Source organism: Pongo abelii, chromosome 2 (genome assembly GCF_028885655.2).
Source record: "Pongo abelii isolate AG06213 chromosome 2, NHGRI_mPonAbe1-v2.0_pri, whole genome shotgun sequence".
In the NCBI taxonomy this organism is placed as follows: domain Eukaryota; kingdom Metazoa; phylum Chordata; class Mammalia; order Primates; family Hominidae; genus Pongo; species Pongo abelii.
In genome coordinates, this window is record NC_085928.1 from 207,415,544 (window position 1) to 207,433,358 (window position 17,815).

At 48.7% G+C, this 17,815-nt stretch overlaps 3 protein-coding genes across 6 annotated transcripts; 1 reads left to right on the plus strand and 2 right to left on the minus strand.

Annotated features, from left to right (window-relative positions):
- Positions 1-26: 26 nt before the first annotated feature.
- NCBP2 (nuclear cap binding protein subunit 2) lies at positions 27-7,255 on the minus strand. Of its 4 annotated transcripts, none has more exons than XM_002814467.4 (4): positions 7,057-7,255; positions 3,884-4,065; positions 2,129-2,267; positions 27-1,701 (listed from the first exon to the last, which is right to left on the minus strand). In XM_002814467.4, exons 1-4 carry the CDS (start codon positions 7,225-7,227, stop codon positions 1,630-1,632), a joined length of 564 nt encoding a protein of 187 aa, XP_002814513.2. In that variant the 5' UTR covers positions 7,228-7,255; the 3' UTR covers positions 27-1,629. The 4 variants fall into 4 exon arrangements, with proteins under 4 accessions (XP_002814513.2, XP_003776446.1, XP_063578707.1 ...); XM_003776398.5 differs by having other exon boundaries at positions 6,577-7,064; XM_063722637.1 differs by having other exon boundaries at positions 27-2,267.
- Positions 7,256-7,277: 22 nt separating this feature from the next.
- NCBP2AS2 (NCBP2 antisense 2 (head to head)) lies at positions 7,278-8,179 on the plus strand. The gene has a single exon (XM_002814466.5). It carries the CDS (start codon positions 7,278-7,280, stop codon positions 7,647-7,649), a length of 372 nt encoding a protein of 123 aa, XP_002814512.1. The 3' UTR covers positions 7,650-8,179.
- A 2,822-nt stretch (positions 8,180-11,001) lies between these two features.
- Positions 11,002-17,476, minus strand: PIGZ (phosphatidylinositol glycan anchor biosynthesis class Z). Its single transcript, XM_024241205.3, has 2 exons — positions 16,573-17,476; positions 11,002-13,328 (listed from the first exon to the last, which is right to left on the minus strand). The coding sequence occupies exons 1-2, from the start codon at positions 16,781-16,783 to the stop codon at positions 11,800-11,802; spliced, it is 1,740 nt and encodes a 579-aa protein (XP_024096973.1). The 5' UTR covers positions 16,784-17,476; the 3' UTR covers positions 11,002-11,799.
- Positions 17,477-17,815: the final 339 nt, after the last annotated feature.

Consider the following 17,815-nt stretch of genomic DNA (forward strand, 5'->3'; position numbering starts at 1 on the left):
AGGCCAGGAAACGGGCAGCAACAACGATAAGTTCATCCAGCTTTATTGAAACCTATTACAGAAGACAATCCAAATAAAACCACTGTCTCCTGTAGAAATCTGAGTTATGTTTTACTACAAAAGAATATAAAACACATTAAATTACAGTGTGAAGGAATTTTAAAAATGAACAGTGTATCCTCATTAAATGTTTGCAAAGTTTCTTCCTGAGCACTTACAACTAGTTATAGCTCTTTTAAAAATTCAGATTTCTACACTCAGTTTAACATGAGACATTCACACTATGGTACTTCAGCCCCAACTTTCACGGACTATTGGAAATTAGAAGGTACTTTGTTGCTAAGTGAAAAAAATTCACATTTTTTTCATATCAGGGAAAATTATACTGGACTTAACAGTTTTAAATGAGCAATAACTCAGATATATTAGAGAAAAATCACCTCTTGCCTTACAAATACCAAATAAATTCCCTAGACTCCCCTCCCCTGTAAAGACCATCAGCTCACTGTGAAGGCTTGAGCCTCAGTAGGTAAAATTTGAGGAAAAAAATGAGAAATGGCTAAAAGAGGCATCTCCTGCAGGAACCTTCTGTGACTGTTAAACATTCCATCTTCAAGCTCCCTTTTTAAACCCAGTCCATTCCCAACATCACTGAAAATGAAAAGAATAAATTTGCTGGTCCTCATGTCAAGGCAGTGTTTTCATTGTCTCTTGATATTTTATCCCATTTCCTATTGACAACATCTCCCCTACCCCTGAAATTATTTAGAGGTTCCCTCTATGACAAACCCTTGCTTTTTTTTAGCTTGAGATATAACATTGACATCTTTTGAAAAACGTGTTAGTAAATACTCAAGTTCTGGCCTCATTTCCTGATGTGTAAAGCATGGAAGCAGTGCTGTCCTGTGGAGACTGCTTTTGCACCAACTATACAGGAAGGTCCTTGACCTCTAAGCTTGCCTTTAGAGGTTAGAATTCATAGAAAACAAATTCTGTTGTCAAATACCTGTTCCTAATTTTGTGCAAAGCAATACAACATAGCACAACTCCATTTGTTGTTTTTTGTTTTGCTTTGTAGAGACGGGGGTCTTGCTGTGTTGCCCAGTCTAGTTTCAAACTCCTGGCCTCAAGCTATCCTTCCTCCTCAGCCTCCCAAAGTGTTGGGATTACACGTGTGAGCCACCATGCCTGGCCCCACCTCCATTTATTAGGCTGTCTCATGCAAACTTAAAATTAAAAAAAAAATCCCAGGCCCCAATGTAGATCATGAACCTCCTTAAGACTCATTATGGTAAAAACAAATTTTTAAGTTTTTCTGTCTTTCTAAAAGTGTAGTGGTTATGGCTAAAGACTAATCAACATTATAGATCCAATCTGTTGTCAAAGAACACAATTTCTGACCTGGTAACAAAATTGTTCTGATAATCTGACACATGGCCAAGATTCTCAGACAAGAATTAAAGGCATTCTTTTGGATTCTGTCCTTTAATAACTTTCAGAGGCTTCCAGCTCAGTAAAGACACTGATCAAATCTTGGTAAAAATGGGCTCGTTTGCAGACTTTAGGTGATGTTCTTCAACAAATTCAACAGGCCAAAGGAGTGTTTGTCACTGACGGAGCTCTCACCACTCACTGGTTCTGTGCCAGTTTTCCATAGCCTCCTCTCCCAGCATCGTAGTCCTGCCGATACTCATCCCGAACCTTTAATGGAAAGAATCCAGAGTTACAGTATGAAAAAGAATGGTGTAACAAATATGCCTCCCACAAACATGTTAGACAAACAGTGAAACCTGTTCAGATGCCACAATGTGAACATTTCAAGCAGGACATAAGCACTTCAACTCACTTCAGTGCGTTTTGCTTTCATTCTAGATGTTCCTGCAGGTGGAAGATATCTAGCCCTAGCAGAAGTTCAAGAATGGTTGCTTGTTAGAAACGTACAGAACATACCATTTCAGGGTTTAAAAAAACAATTCACCCAAACCGTTGGGTGGTTTTCAGATCCACTTCAAGCCAAGGTTATAGACACAAAGTTATTTACAAAAGAGTAAATACAGATTGCCAAAACACCTGTCATTGTGACTGGAATCCCAGGCAGTGGCTGAGCCCAGAGACCCTTCTCGCATACCTGGCCCCCAGATCGCCCACGGCCGTACTGCCTGCCCTCCTTAAAGCCTGCGTCCCAGTCTGTGCGGATGATTCGGTCATCCAGACGCGTTCCATTTATGTACCGCATGGCGTTTTCCGCATCTGCGCGTGAGTAATATCTTAAGTATTAAGGAACACTAGCATTTTTCCAGACATTTCTGGAAATAGGGCAACAACATGCAAATGAAGCTGAGTTGTTAAAAAGTACAAGAGCTAATCCAACCAGATGGAGTTCAAAGACAGTAATTCAGCTTGCACAGGCCTGTTTGCGATTGGTTTGGAAGCACATAGAGTCAAATATGACACGTATCCATGGCTACACTGATCATATTTCTTGGACATTCCTGTTGATAATTTTTGGTCCCATCATCTCTGTATTTTGGTTTGCAAAATATACATTCAATGCAAGTTTAGATCACTGTACACTTATCCAAGAAACAAGTGCTATATATTCAAGTTAGGTGCTATATATTCCAAGGCACCCTAATAAGGAGAAGGTCACCGTGCACATGGAATTGTGCTGCACTTCACTAAAGGAAAGACTCAAGGTATCACCAAGGTAGCAGTTCCCAAACCTACTTAATCAGAGAGACCTCCCTTTAATTAAAGGGGAAGGCATTTAATCTCAGACAAATAAAAATAAGACAATAGTGTTCTGAATAAACCATCTGGAGAAACTAGTATCTTTGATGTTAGCAAGCCAAAATAAAATCTCTTTTCATTCTAGCATTTGGGAAACCCGTGTATCCCCAAGACAAGCCTGCAATCTGGGAGAGAAGCCCTGCCTGGGTCCAGTGAGTCAGCATTCTTTTCCTTAATTATGAGCAGAAATCCAGGGACCACCAGACACTTAAGGAAAAATTTCAACCGAAACAAACATAATTCAGGGCACAGGAAAAAATTCAAAAGATACATTAGATTGGGTCTGCAAAATTTCTCAGAATATTAAATTGAATGACCAAAACATAAAGTAAAAAGAACACAGGATAAATCCAAGAGGTCCAATACTTAAGAGAGTCTGAGTAAGGGAATTAAATGATCACAAGTAAATACAGTTTTGGTTTGTACCTATACAATCAGCTTATATACATCTATATAATGAAATACTATACAGCTATTTACTTAAAAAATTTTTTTCTTTAAAGATGGGGTCTTAACCCGTCACCCCTGCTGGAACACAGTCACAACTCAGTGTAGCCTTGAACTCTTGGGCTCAACTGATCCTCCTGCCTCAGCTTCCTGAGTAGCTGGCACTACAAATACCAGCCATCATGCTCAGCTGTACAGCTATTTTAAAAACAGACCTACATGTGCTGAAATGGAACAATAAAAAATAAAAAAATGATTTTAAAAACAGCACATGAAATACACTACCGCACACCCACAGGGTTACTTCTTGAAAGACGCCCAAGAAACTGGTAACTGACTGCCTCTGGCAAAGGGAATTAGGGATTTAGAACAGTACAAGATTTTTATATTTTCACTACATTCTTTGGAATTTTTTTTTTTTACGTGAAGGGCATTCTTGAAAAACTGTTTTTGTTAAAGAACCATAAAGCACGGATTTCAGAAGAGAATATAAATAGTATCAGCTTTACAGTATAAGAGCAGAGACACACTGGGTGGAAGGTAGGAGGGAGATGAAGGAAAACGGGCAAGTGCAGGGACGCTTATGAGCTACCACTCCCAGCTCTACCCTGGTTCAGCAGCTACATTAGATGCACAGGAAGGATACTCCACAAAACAGAATCCACATGCTGTTTTCTTCATTTTATCCAGACCCATAATGATTTTCTTTATGTCACCACTTTTGCTGAAGAGTTCATAGATTTGTTCTTCAGTTGTGTAAAAAGAAAGATTTCCAACATACAATGTGCAGCTTTTCTTCAGCAATTTTTCTTGCTCTTCATTGTCACCCTAGAATTTCAAATAGAGACAAAAGTTAAGCAACTTCAGAGCCTTGCTTAAAGAGTATTTCTAAGTACGGCAGAAACATGCATTCATTCTGATTTGGAAATCAAATTCTCTCATCCCAGCCTACCACAAATCCCTTGCCCAAAAAAAGGGGGATGTTCACATTCTGTGAAGCACTTATGCAAAGTCCAGACTCTTAGTAGAGACAAGGCTCAAAAGTTATACCACATACAACAAAGTCACTTCTACGCCAGACTGCCACACAAGCGGCTTGCCTTTTCCCTGCACACATCATATCCTCAGCAGTGCATCCTTTAAACCCAAGTTTAGACTCTGGACCTTGACCCAATATATGACAAAGGGCCCTTTTATCCTCTGTAGTGAAAAATAAGTGGATTTTCAGAGATAGAGTTCCTCTTTTAATAACCCCATAGGATTGTTCAAAGCAACAACTTTGATGCTTTACGTGCTCATATATTTTTTTCTCTGAGTTTAGGGAAAAAATGTAGTGATCACTAAAAACAAAACAGAGCTCACTTTCTTAATGGGCTTTCAAATTGGGATAATAGGATGAAGCCAGAGACTTAAAAATATAACTGGGCTTCATCCAACACACCTGACAGACAAATCCCTGGGTCCAAAATGGCTCATTGGGGTCAGGCATGGTGGCTCATGCCTGTAATCCCAACACTTTGGGAGGCTGAGGTGGGTGGATCGCCTGAGGTCCGGAGTTTGAGACCAGCCTGGCCAACATAGTGAAACCCTGTCTCTACTCCAAATACAAAAAATTAGCTGGGCATGGTGGCGGGTGCCTGTAATTCCAGCTACTCGGGAGGCTGAAGCAGGAGAATCGCTTGAACCTGGGAGGTGGAGGTTGCAGGGAGCTGAGATCGCACTACTGCACTTGAGCCTGTTCAACAAGAGTGAAACTCTTATCAAAAAAAAAAAAGAAAAGTCCACAGGACAGTAGTCATTGTATGTTAAAAAGAGGTTTTCGGAACTTTGGAGTGAGACATTAGAGAAAGTAAATTCCTTTCATTTTACTGCTGTTACTGATTTGTTAACATGGAGAGGAGGCATCTTTTTCTTTCTGCTTTTCTCACACATGTAAGAAAGATCCAAATAAATAGCCTACAGTTTTAAGATAACTGTGGTGTAAGTACTTAAAGTATATTAATATGGATTCCATTCACAGAATGCTAGAAATTCCACGACAGTATGGCATTACCATCTAAAAAAAGCTACAGGTTTTCGACTGAGGAGATGAGTAACAGACAAAGTCAAAAGTTTTCAGTTTTCATCTCAGAGGATGCTTTAAGTTCAAAATGGTCAGGATGTGGAACTGTCTCAAGCAGTGACTGTAAAAGCGGTAGAAGTGGAAATCATGCCTGGCACTTAGGCATCCCAGCACTTTGGGAAGCCCAGGCAGGTGGATCGCTTGAGTCCCAGAGTTCGAGACCGGCCTGAGCAACACAGGAAGACCCTGTCTCTACAAAAAATTAGCCGGATGTGGTGGCGCGAGCCTGTGGTCCCAGCTTCTCAGGAGGCTGAGGTGGGGAGGATCACTTAGGCTCAGGAGGTTGAGGCTGCATGAGCTGTGATTGCGCCACTGCACTTCAGCCTAGGCAATAAAGTGAGACTCTGTCTCAAAAAATAAAATATATTAACTGAATAAATTTTTTTTTTTTTGAGAAGGAATATCGCTGTGTTGCCCAGGCTGGAGTGCAGTGGCGCGATCTCACTGCAACCTCCACCTCCCGGGTTCAAGCGATTCTCCTGCCTCAGCCTCCCGAATAGCTGGGATTACAAGCGCCCGCCACCACGCCCGGCTAATTTTTGTATTTTTAGTAAGACGGGGTTTCACCATCTTGGCCAGGCTAGTCTTTAACTCCTAACCTCGTGATCCACCCGCCTCAGCCTCCCAAAGTGCTGGGATTACAGGCGTGAGCCACCGTTCCCAGCCTTGACTAAATAAATTTAAGAGCTTCCCTAATTTGGCGTCAAACAAAATTTCCTTTTCCCTACTCTAGTAACACATTTCACACATTCTCCACACTTACCCTCTGCTATATGCGCTCCTTCATTTCCCAAGTCACAAGGAGATTTTTCCCTTTTCTGAATCCTCACTACAGGGGATTATGAGCTCGCAGAGTGCAGAAACTGTCTTCCCTCTCCCTCTAGGGTTTAGCACAAGGCTTTGGCGACAGCACTCAATAAACGTTTACTAAATAATTGGGTTAATGAGTCCCGCCCCGCCAACCCCCCAACCGTATTCCATCCCTACCTCTGCTGATACTGAAAAGTCTACTTTGAATATCTGCTGCCTCCCCTTTTTCCACAAAATACACTGTGATATAGTCCGAACTAAAAATTTCCCTCTTCTGAAATCCAGCAATTCTCCGATCTTTACATCCATCCGAACACCCTCAAAGTGCCTAGCTTGGCAGGTCCACCTCCCCACTCCGAAGCTTCCCCGAGGGCGGAGTGAGGACTCCACTTGTGTCTCCCACGCACCGCGTACAGCTTCCGTAACACCATCCTCCCAGAGAAGGGGCCCGAATCGCCGAAGGGCACTGCTTCGCCGACTTAAAAAAACAAAGTAAAAAGCCCCGCATCTGCATCAGGAAGGCGCCTCTATCTCTGGGATAGAGAAGGGCACCCCTCCCCCTTGTTACGTAGTCATCTGCCGAGGCGGAAACGGGAGCCACCACTACCGCCACCGCTCAAACCTCTCGGCACTGGCTGGGGTACAGGGAGCGGCTGCGAGCGAATGGGAAAGCGAGCCTCAAATTCCCTGTCTTCCAGAGAAAGTGGCTTCAGCGATATCCAAGCGCCCTTCCTGCACCCATTCCCTGCCTCGCCAGCAGGCACCGGGGCCCCACTTGGCGTTTGCGGATTGCAGCTGAATGGGAGGCGACACAATGAGACAAGAGCAAACCGTTTCTCAGCGTTCTGGCCCAGGGCCTTCCCGTCTCGCGGTCCGGCCTCCCTCACCCGGAAGTGCTGGTCCCGGTACTGGCTCAGCTCCACGTAGGAGTCGCTGCGCAGCGCCTTCAGGAGGCCACCCGACATAGTGCAGAGAAGCGGACGAGAATGCAGCGACTCCCGGCACGAGGCTGCGTCTGCGATGGCGGAAGCGGAAACGCGCGGAGGCGAGCATCTCATTGGACCCAATCCGAGGGCGGCAGTGTCGTCATCAAGCTGCGCGGGGGCATATGACGTCCGGGTCGGGCGCCGCGGGGCGGAAGACGAGGGCGGCGAGGTCGGGTTCCCGGCGCTTGGAGAAGATGGTGCTGCGGCGGCTGCTGGCCGCCCTGCTGCACAGCCCGCAGCTGGTGGAACGTCTGTCAGAGTCGCGGCCTATCCGACGTGCGGCGCAGCTCACGGCCTTCGCACTGCTGCAGGCCCAGCTGCGGGGCCAGGACGCGGCCCGCCGCCTGCAGGACCTCGCGGCTGGGCCCGTAGGCTCCCTGTGCCGCCGCGCTGAGCGATTTAGAGACGCCTTCACCCAGGAGCTACGCCGCGGCCTCCGAGGCCGCTCGGGACCACCACCAGGTAGCCAGAGGGGCCCTGGCGCAAACATTTAATCCTGGGCTGTGCGGGGCCGAGGCCGCTGACTTTTCCTTCCGGGCTCTACAGTGGCCTCGACGTGGAGGGGTCGTTCCGGGCACTGCGCGCGGCTTCGAATCCCGACTCGGATTGTTGGCCTGCAGACATCCCACGCATAAGAGCCTAGGCCAGACCGCCGGCTCCGTTGAAGTCTTGTGATTGGACAAGACACAGTGTGGAGAAAGACCCCTAAGCCTAACAGAGATGAAGGTAGGCTGGGTCCAGACATGGCACCTGCGGAGAGCCACGGACCGAAGCCAGAGAGCCTTTTCTCTGCAAATGGGACTGAAACTCTTGACAGATGCTGCCGAATCTGCACTGGTATAGCAGGACACTTAATTCCAGGGACGATATGGATGAAAAGACACCCCTACAGCTGCCAAATTCCTTTGATTAAATGTATGAGCTGGTTGATAGGCATGAATATGATACTTCTCAGGCAAAATGTATTAAGCACACCGGGGACTGTAGGCCTATGGTAATAATAAACGTGTATTTTATGAAATGAGTCTTTTGTGCTGGGACTTGCTCGTTGCACTCTATGTGTTGTCTCACTTATTCCTTACAACGACGTTCACATGAGGAAGCAAATTACTTCTTGGATTTTTTTGTAGAGATGGGGTGGTCTCGAACTCTTGGGCTCAAGTGATCCTCCTGCCTCAGCCTCCCAAAGTGCTGGGATTATAGGCAAGAGCCACTGCGATAGAAACAGGCTGCTGCTTAAGTTGCCCCAAGTCTTGTGAGCAGAGGCATTTGACTCCAGGGCCTAAGTTCTTAACACAGCTCTGCAGCATTTACTCTGCAGCATTACTCTGCAGCATTACTCTGCAGCATTACTGATACTCGATGCCTTCCTTCGCCAACCCCCCACCATCAGCCATTAAGACTACTGTCTAGGGGCAGGGCCACCAGAGGCAGGAGGATCGCATGAGCCTGAGATGAGACCAGCCTGGGTAGCATAGCGAGAACCTTTCTCAAAAAAAAAAAAAAAAAAAAAAGACTACTGCCTGCCATAGAAGGAGTTACCTGGACTCCTATCCTGTGGGGAAAAGAAGGAGATCAGATTGTTACTGTGTCTGTGTAGAAAGAAGTAGACATAGGAGACTCCATTTTGTTCTGTACTAAGAAAAATTCTGCCTTGAGATGCTGTTGATCTGTAACCTTACCCCCAGCTCCCTGAAACATGTGCTGTGGCAACTCAGGGTTAAATGGATTAAGGGCTGTGCAGGATGTGCTTTGTTCAACAGATGCTTGAAGGCAGCATGCTCGTTAAGAGTCATCACCACTCCCTAATCTCAAGTACCCAGGGACACAAACACTGCAGAAGGCCGCAGGGACCTCTGCCTAGGAAAGCCAGGTATTGTCCAAGGTTTCTCCCCATGTGATAGTCTGAAATATGGCCTCATGGGAAGGGAAAGACCTGACCCTCCCCCAGCCCGACACCCGTAAAGGGTCTGTGCTGAGGAGGATTAGTATAAGAGGAAGGAACGCCTCTTTGACATTGAAACAAGAGGAAGGCATCTGTCTCCTGCCCGTCCCTGGGCAATGGAATGTCTCGGTGTAAAACCTGATTGTATGTTCCATCTACTGAGATAGGGAAAAACCACCTTAGGGCTGGAGGTGGGACATGCGGGCAACAATACTGCTCTGTAAGGCACTGAGATGTTTATGTGTATACATATCTAAAGCACAGCACTTAATTCTTTACCTTGTCTATGATGCAGAGAGACCTTTGTTCACGTGTTTATCTGCTGACCTTCTCTCCACTATTATCCTATGACCCTGCCACGTCCCCCTCTCTGAGAAACACCCAAGAATGATGAATAAATACTAAGGGAACTCAGAGGCCGGCAGGATCCTCCGTATGCTGAATGCTGGTCCCCTGAGCTCCCTTTTTTCTTTCTCTATACTTTGTGTCTCTTTCTTTTCCAAGTCTCTCGTTCCACCTAACGAGAAACACCCACAGGTGTGGAGGGGCAACCCACCCCTTCACTACCCCTCATTTTAGAGGGTCAGGGATACAAACTAAGACTACGGTCCAGCTAGTTAGCGGACCCATGATTAGGAAATCCATTGTATATAGAAATGTCCTGTCATTTGAAGCTCCTAGCTAAATTTCTGATTTTTTTTTTTTTTTTTTTTTGAGACAGGGCCTAACTCTTGCCCAGGCTGGAGTGCAGTGGCACAATATTAGCTGTCACTGCAACCTCGACCCGTTGGGCCAAGCGATCTTCCTCCCTGGGACTCCCAAGTAGCTGGGATTACAGGCCCATGACACTGCCCAGCTAATTAAAAACTTTTTTTTTTGTTTTTGGGGTTTTTTTTTTGAGACGGAGCCTCACTCTGTCACCAGGCTGGAGTGCAGTGGTGTGATCTTGGCTCACTGCAACCTCCACCTCCCGGGTTCAAGTGAGTCCCCTGCCTCATCCTCCTGAGCAGCTGGGACTACAGGTGCGTGCCACCATGCCTGGCTAATTTTTTGTATTTTAGTAGAAACGGGGTTTCACCACGTTGGCCAGGATGGTCTCGATCTCCTGACCTTGTGATCTGCCCATCTTGGCCTCCCAAAGTTCTGGGATTACAGGCGCGAGCCACCGCGCCGAGCCACAATTTTGTTTTGTTTTGTTTTTGGTTGAAATGGCATTGCACTTTGTTGCCCAGGCTGGTCTTGAACTCCTGGCCTCAAGCAGTTCTGCTTCCACCTCCCAAAGTGCTGGGATTACTGGTGTGAGCCACCACACCCAGCTCTGATCATTTCTGATTAGGCAGCACAGTTAATCGTGCAATCTAGAAAGCCTGAAGCCATCGGAAAAATTGAGGCTGGAAACCAGACACTAGCTGAGTGTTGTGTGTTCTCTGCTCTCTGGGGCAGGATGGGAGGGCTTGAGACCCACAGTTCTTCTAAGGAGGAAGAACATCTGGCTCCCTAATCTGGGAGAATGACCCTTTTTTTTTTCCCCAAGACAGAGTCTTGCTCTGTCTCCCAGGCTGGAGTGCAGTGGATCTCGGTTCACTGCAACCTCTGCCTCCAGGGTTCAAGCGATTCTCCTGCCTCAGCCTCCTGAGTAGCTGGGATTACAGGTGCGTGCCACCATGCCTGGCTAATTTTTATATTTTTAGTAGAGACGGGGTTTCACCATGTTGGCCAGGCTGGTCTTGAACTCCTGACCTCGAGATCTGCCCGCCTTGGCCTCTCAAAGTACTGGGATTACAGGTGTGAGCCACCATGCCCAGCCAGGAGAATGACTCTTAAGGACAAGGTGCAGAAATGGTTGGAGAGTTTCCCACCACCTCTCAGGAATAGGAGTAAAAGAAAGTAGGGAGAAAATCTCCAGTGCTATTATATATTTCAAACATTACTTGTTTGCATAATAACCAGACACTGAGACAGCAGGCATCAGAGTGCCGTGAAGTACAACACAACTCCCACTTCCATGCTTGAAGAGCTTTGTGAGAGCTGTGCCTGTCGAGGCAGGGGACGTGTACTGTGGACTCCAGGAATGACACAATGTTAGCTGGCAGACACCTCAAAGATCTTCTGATTCCAACAGACAGGGAAGTGGGGTGGGTGAGTGGAAGGGGCTTTCTCAAGATCATACAGCGAGGGGGTGACAGACCAAGGGGCTAGAAGTTGGGTCCCGTGGATCTGGGCCACCTGTTCTCTTTACTTCGTCTCACTGACGTGCACATATTTCAATAGGCAGATGGGTCTTAGGAAGCCAGAGGGTTGTCGTGACAGCAAGGGTAAGGCATCATGGGAGGTTTGGGAGAGGTCATCGAGGAATGTCACTAGCAGTTCATTGTCTTTTTTCACAACCAGGTACTATTACATATTTCAAACATCACAGTGGCTGGAAGCAACAGGGCAGGAACAGACAGGTGTCGTCACTTAACCTGGTCTTTGGGGACCTTGACATCAAGACTGACAGGTCAAATCTTTGGTCTCAGGGAGAAGAGTGCCAGCTCACCCAGAAGGCAGAACAGCTAACAACTGTGCCCAGGAGAGGCAGCAGTGGGAGTCGTGAAGAACGGGGTCCTGTCCCAGCGTCCCAGCCCAGCTACCCAAGTAGAAGGTGGGGCAGCATCTTCTATGGCTGAGTCTTGGGCAGTGGGTGCTCTGTCATATTGTCAGGTTTCTTCCCCCAGCTCCACAATGTGAAGACTGAGGTGGTCCCTCCAAGCCCCACTCAGCAAGGAGGACAGGGCTGGTGGGTCCTCCAGGGTCAGATGGGGAAATAAAAGTGTTTCATTCTTGAAGGGGAAGCTGCACTTCTCCACGGCACGCCTGGTGGTGCCAGGGGTCACCACAAAGAGGCGGCAGAGCCATGGCCCACCAGCCACTTGGCAGGCTGGTTGTCTGGTGAAGCTTTTCAGGGTTTGGCACAGGACCCAGTCCTCAGTCCCACCCATGTCCACCACCTCCACTGGTGACCCCAGGCCTGGGAGGTGTAGGAGGTGCCGGGGGGGCATGTAGGTGTGAGTGAAGAGGAGCGTGTAGTGGGTGGGTGTGCTTGGGAGCACAGGGGCATGGACCACCTGCTCCAGGTACTCCAGGCCAGGCACCAGGCCCCCCTGATGCAGGCAGCCGAAGAGGAAGGCACCAAGGGCATTGAAGAGGACCACGGTGCCCTTCCAAGGCACAGGCTGGGTCTGTGGACTACAAAGCAGGACTAGGGGGACCAGGAGGGGAATCAGGAACCGAGCCTCCTGGTGGCTAAAGGCAGACAGCAGGGCCAGAGGCATGAAGTAGAGGAGAAGGAGATAGGACCTGGGGCTGGACAGCAGGCTCCCGGCACCCAGTGCCCTCAGGAGGCCCATTTGTGCCGAGGCCTGGAGGCCGCCTCGCAGCTGTTGCCACGCAGCCTGCAGGGCCTGGGCATGTAGCACCCCGAAGAGCAGGAAGCCGTTGACTGCCAGGTGAGTGAGCCGCGCGTGCGTGCCGTGTCTCGCCAGGTTTTGGGGATTCAGGTTGTAGTGCAAGAAGTTGACAGGTGTAAGGACAAGGGTCCTGGATGTAGCGGGGCTGGAGAAATACCAGCTGTCCATGGCCACAAACACCGCTGCTGTGAGGGCCGCCCCAGGGAGCAGCACCAGGGCCTCCCGGGTCAGGGACTTCAAGCCAGGGTTTGTGGCTCCACGAGTGCCCCAGAGGTAGAGGGGGACGACAGCAAAGGCTAGAAAGGTGGGCCGGTTGAAGAAGCCGGCAGCCACAATGCCTCCAAGAAGCCAGCTGTGCCACCGTGGACCCGGTGCAGGCTCCTTGCGTGTAGGGCCCCACATTACATGGGAGGATACCAGCACCAGCAGCCACGCGAAGAGGAGTCCCTCAATGGTGTTGGAGAAGGTCCTCGTGTAGAAGACCAGGGTGACGTAGGAACCAGACAGCAGGGCCAGGGCGTTCCAGCGATCCGCCCCCAACCGTGGGGCCAGGTGGTACACGGCCCCGTCCAGAGCAAAGGAAAGGGCGGTGAGGAGGAGTCGAGGCCCCACCAGCAGCACATAGCCGCTCACCAGGCCCGGCCACGGCCCCAGCTCCGCCCAGAGCCTGAGCAGCCAGAAGGTGGAGCCAGAGATCAGCAGGGGGAAGACCACCGTGCGGCAGGAGCTGCTGGGGTAAAACTCCCAGGGCCGGGTGGCCTGAACGCCCAGGATGTCCTCTGCAGAGACAGAGAGGCAGAGGTGAGCCAGCACCAAGCTCAGAGATGTAGTGGGCAAAATTCTAGGATGGCACCCCACATTTCCCACCCCTCGGTGTGTGCCCTGCATAATCCCTGGGACTGTGCACAGGATGGATTTTTTCCTCCCTTCCTCCCTTCCCTCCCTCTCTCCCTCCTTCCTTCCCTTCCCATTCCTTCCTTTTCCTTCCCTTCCCTTCCTTCCTTTCCCCTCCCTTCCCTTCCCTTCCTCCCCCTTCCTTCCTTCCCTTCCCTTCCTCCCCCTTCCTTCCTTCCCTTCCCTTCCCCTCCCCTCCCTTCCCTTCCCTTCCTCCCCCTTCCTTCCCTTCCCTTCCTTCCTTCCCTTCCCTTCCTTCCCTTCCCTTCCTTCCTTCCCTTCCCTTCCTTCCCTTTACTTCCCTTCCTTTCCTTCTTTCCCTTCCTTCGCTTCCTTCCCTTCCTTCCCTTTCCTTCCCTTCCTTCCCTTCTTTCCCTTCCTTCCCTTCATTCGTCTCTGTCACCCAGGCTGGAGTGCAGTGGCGAGATCATAGCCCTCGCTATGTTACTCAGGCTGATCTCAGACTCCTGGCTTCAACCCATTCTTCCACCACAGCCTCCTAATGTGCTGGGATTACAGGTTTGAGCCACTGCACCTGGCGCATACGATGGACTGTACTCGTATGATTAGGTTACGTTATACAGGAGCACTGACTGTAAAATAGGGAGACTATGCGGTGGACCGGACCTAATCGCGACAATCTTTTAATAACAGAGTTTTCACCAGCTGGACACAGAAGTGGCAGTCAGATTCAAAGCTTGAGAAGGATTTGACATGCCACTGCTGGCTTCAAGATGGAAGAGGCCATTGGCTAGGAATGTGGGTGGCCTCTGAAATCTAAGAGCAAGGAAACCGCACCATAGATTCCACAGCTGAAATGAACTAGATTCTGCTAGAATTAGAGAGCTTCCAGACAAGAACTCAGCCCAGTCCATACGCTGATGTCCACCTTGTGAGCAGAGAGCCCGTGCCACGCTTCTGATCGACAGAACTGGGAACTCACAAATGGGTGCAGTTTTCAGCTGCTAGGATTTTGAGGATTTGTCAGCAGCAGCAGAAGCAAGTGCAGGGGAGCTCAGAGTGCAGAGGGCAGGAGGTGCCTCCCTGGGAGATGAGGTGGCAGTGTGTCCTGGGAAGAGTGTGTGGGAGGCGGGCAGGTGGGGGAGGCCTAACCTCTTCTCAGGGTTCTAAGATCTCAAAAGTCAAGGACCCGTGAAGCTTGACTGCAGAGCCCCATCTCTGATAATGATTGTTATCAGGAGATGGGGGAGAGAAGAGGGGTAGCGGATGAGCCATCGGGGTTATGTCAGAGGTGATTTATGTTTAGTTTTGTTTACGATACTTAAATTTTTTTTTTTTTTTTTTTTTTTAAGACAGAGTCTCACTCTGTCGCCCATGCTAGAGTGCAGTGGCGCTATCTTGGCTCACTGCAACCTCTGCCTCTGGGGTTCAAGTGATTCTCCTGCCTCAGCCTCCAAGTAGCTGGGACTACAGGCGCCTGCCACTGCGCCTGGCTGATTTTTGTATTTTCAGTAGAGATGGAGTTTCACCATGTTGGCCAGGCTGGTCTCGAACCCCTGACCTCAGGTGATCCACCCGCCTCAGCCTCCTGAAGTGCTGGGATTACAGGCGTGAGCCACTGCACCCTGCCTATGATACTTAAATTTTTTGTAAGAAGAATATATCCAAGTAGTACTTACATAATTTAAGAAATACTTGCTGCCTGTTCTGTAACCCTGTGCCCCAACATCCCAGAGCTCTGAGGGTGGGGTTGCGGGAGCAGCTCCACTCCAAGCCTCATTGTTCACAGCGTCTCTTGCTTGATCACCTGCTGGCTGTTTCGAGCTGATCATACAGCCTGGGGATCATTCGGGCTCTTTAATTCTGCTACTTATTTCTCCAGCCTTTCAGCTGTTTTATCTGTCTATGTTAGATGGTGAAAGGGAAGCAAAATCCAGGATCAAATCTATCTGGCTGCTTTTCTGGTTAAAAAACAATGTGAGGGAAAGAAGATGAGCCTTTTAACTTAAAAAAAAATTAACCTGTTGAGCCCTGTGGCAAAGAAAGCTGATGCCTCCAAAATATCTATTCCCTCCTCCTTCATTAGACTTTTTTTTTTTTTTTTTTTTTTTTGAGATGGAGTCTCGCTCTGTTGCCCAGGCTGAAGTGCAGTGGCACAATCTTGGCTCACTGCAACCTCCGCCTCCTGGGTTCAAGCAATTCTCTTTCCTCAGCCTCCCAAGTAGCTGGGATTACAGGCACCTGCCACCATGCCCGGCTAATGTTTTGTATTTTTAATAGAGATGGGGTTTCATCATGTTGGCCAGACTGGTCTCAAACTCCTGACCTCAGGTGATCCACCTGCCTCGGCCTCCCAAAGTGCTGGGATTACAGGTGTGAGCCACTGCGTCTGACTCCTTATGACTCTTTATCTGGGCACTTGGTCAGATATAAAGACTATAATTTTTAGCTTCCTTTGCAGCTAGGTGTGGCCTCATGATACATTCTGCCCAGTGTGATAGAAATGGGCAAAAAGCATGCGACCTTCAAAATATGACCTTAAAGAGAGAAGTAATGCCCTTCTCCTTTGTTGGCTGGAAAGACTGCTTGTAGACTTGATGGCTGGAGCTCAAGCAGCTGTCTTGAACTATAAGGATGACCCCACATGCCCGTCACATCTGAAAGGCCTCAAGGCCTTTGGGCGAGATGGCATGGACAAGGCAATTAGCCTCATGATGTGTCCCACACCGCCTAACAGATAAGTGAGTGTCCCAGGTCTGGGTTGCCTCACCCCTCACTTGAATCTACAGAAGAGAAGTTTCACGATCTCAGATCACAGCCCTATGGAAGCTCTTGCCAAACACTGGGGAAGCCTAACTCTAAAAGTGTTCCCCTGGGAAGTCCAACACAGCTCTCATTCTAAATGACCTGTATTGTTGGTCTAAGCAGGGATACATCAGAGAGACTGGTGGTTTATTAGCATTACCCAGAAGGTCAGTGTCACCACTCGGGAAGGAGATATGAAGTCCCCACTTCCAAGTTCTTACCCCAGAGAGAGAGGCTGATGCTCTGCTTGTTGATTTACTACTCGTCTGCACAGACATGCTACTCCCTCCCCACAAAGTCTCCCGCCAGCTTCTCAACCAGACTCTGCTGCAACTTGTCTCAGCCACACATGCGGAGTTTTACCTGCCATCACCTCAGGGGACTGGAAGAACTCATCTGGGTGCACATAGCCCGTCTGCGGAAGGAGACACCACAGCACTCGGAGCAGGCTGAGGCCACCCCAAAGCACCCTGACTGCCATCTTCAGATCCAGTTGTTGCCAACACACCGGGCCCAAAACCTGGAATGATGTCCCAGCTGCTACAGATGCTACGCTGGATCCACAGATCTGCATCTGTTGAGGATAACACTTCTTGGTTATCACGATGTAAATTATAATATATTCAGCTGTCTGAACAAACTCGAAATGGATCTGTCATTTAATAAAAATGACAATAATAATAATAGCTACTTTATACTCTATGCCCACTAACTGCCAGGCACTTGACATGCATATTTCATTTAATCCTTTCCACAGTCTGGGGCAGTGGGTCTTAGGATCCCTGTTTTACAGATGGGGAAACGGAGGCCTCTGCTGAGTAACTCGGTTACTTGCTGATCATATTTGCTAAGGAGTCTGATGGTTAATTTTATGTGTCCACTTGACTGGGCTAAGAGATACCCAGATAGCTGGTAGAACATTATTTCTGGTAGTGTCTATAAGGATATTTCAGGGAGAGATTAGCCTTTGTTGTGGTTTTTTTGTTTGTTTGTTTGTTTTTTGAGATGAAGTCTTGCTCTGTCACCCAGGCTGCAGTGCAGTGGCATGATCTCGGCTCACTGCAACCTCCACCTCCTGGGTTCAAGCAATTCTCCTGCCTCAGCCTCCCGAGAAGCTGGGATTAGAGGTGCACGCCACCACAGCCGGCTAATTTTTGTATTTTTAGTAGAGACGGGGTTTCACCATGTTGGTCAGGCTGGTCTTGAACTCCTGACCTCATGATCCGCCCACTTTGGCCTCCCAAAGTCCTGGGATTACAGGCGTGAGCCACTGCGCCCGGCTGAGATTAGCCTTTGAATTGGTAGACTAAGAAGATCAGCTGCACCAATGTGGGTGGGCATGATCCAACCCATTGAGGGTCTGAATAAAACAAAAAGGTGAAGAAGGATGAATTTGCACTCTCTTCAGCTGGGATGGCCATCTTCTCCTGCCTCAGACGTCGGTGCTCCTGGTTCTTGGGCCTTCAGACTCTGTGTCTCACACCAGTGCCCCCCAACCCACCTCCCTGAATCAGGTTCTCAGGCCGTCGGACTAGGACTGAGAGTTACACTGTAGGCTCCTCTGTTTCTAAGGCTCCCGACTCAGACTGAATTAAACCACCAGCTT

Coding starts and splice junctions, on each gene's coding strand:
- NCBP2 (XM_063722637.1), bottom strand. CDS start 7,227: ATGAGATGCTCGCCTCCGCGCGTTTCCGCTTCCGCCATCGCAGACGCA. Junction 4,066..7,056: donor ACCGGGACCAGCACTTCCGG/GTGAGGGAGGCC, acceptor TTGAAATTCTAG/GGTGACAATGAAGAGCAAGA. Junction 2,268..3,883: donor TGTGGATTCTGTTTTGTGGA/GTATCCTTCCTG, acceptor TTAATACTTAAG/ATATTACTCACGCGCAGATG.
- NCBP2AS2 (XM_002814466.5), top strand. CDS start 7,278: ATGACGTCCGGGTCGGGCGCCGCGGGGCGGAAGACGAGGGCGGCGAGG.
- PIGZ (XM_024241205.3), bottom strand. CDS start 16,783: ATGCAGATCTGTGGATCCAGCGTAGCATCTGTAGCAGCTGGGACATCA. Junction 13,329..16,572: donor GTCCCCTGAGGTGATGGCAG/GTAAAACTCCGC, acceptor CTGTCTCTGCAG/AGGACATCCTGGGCGTTCAG.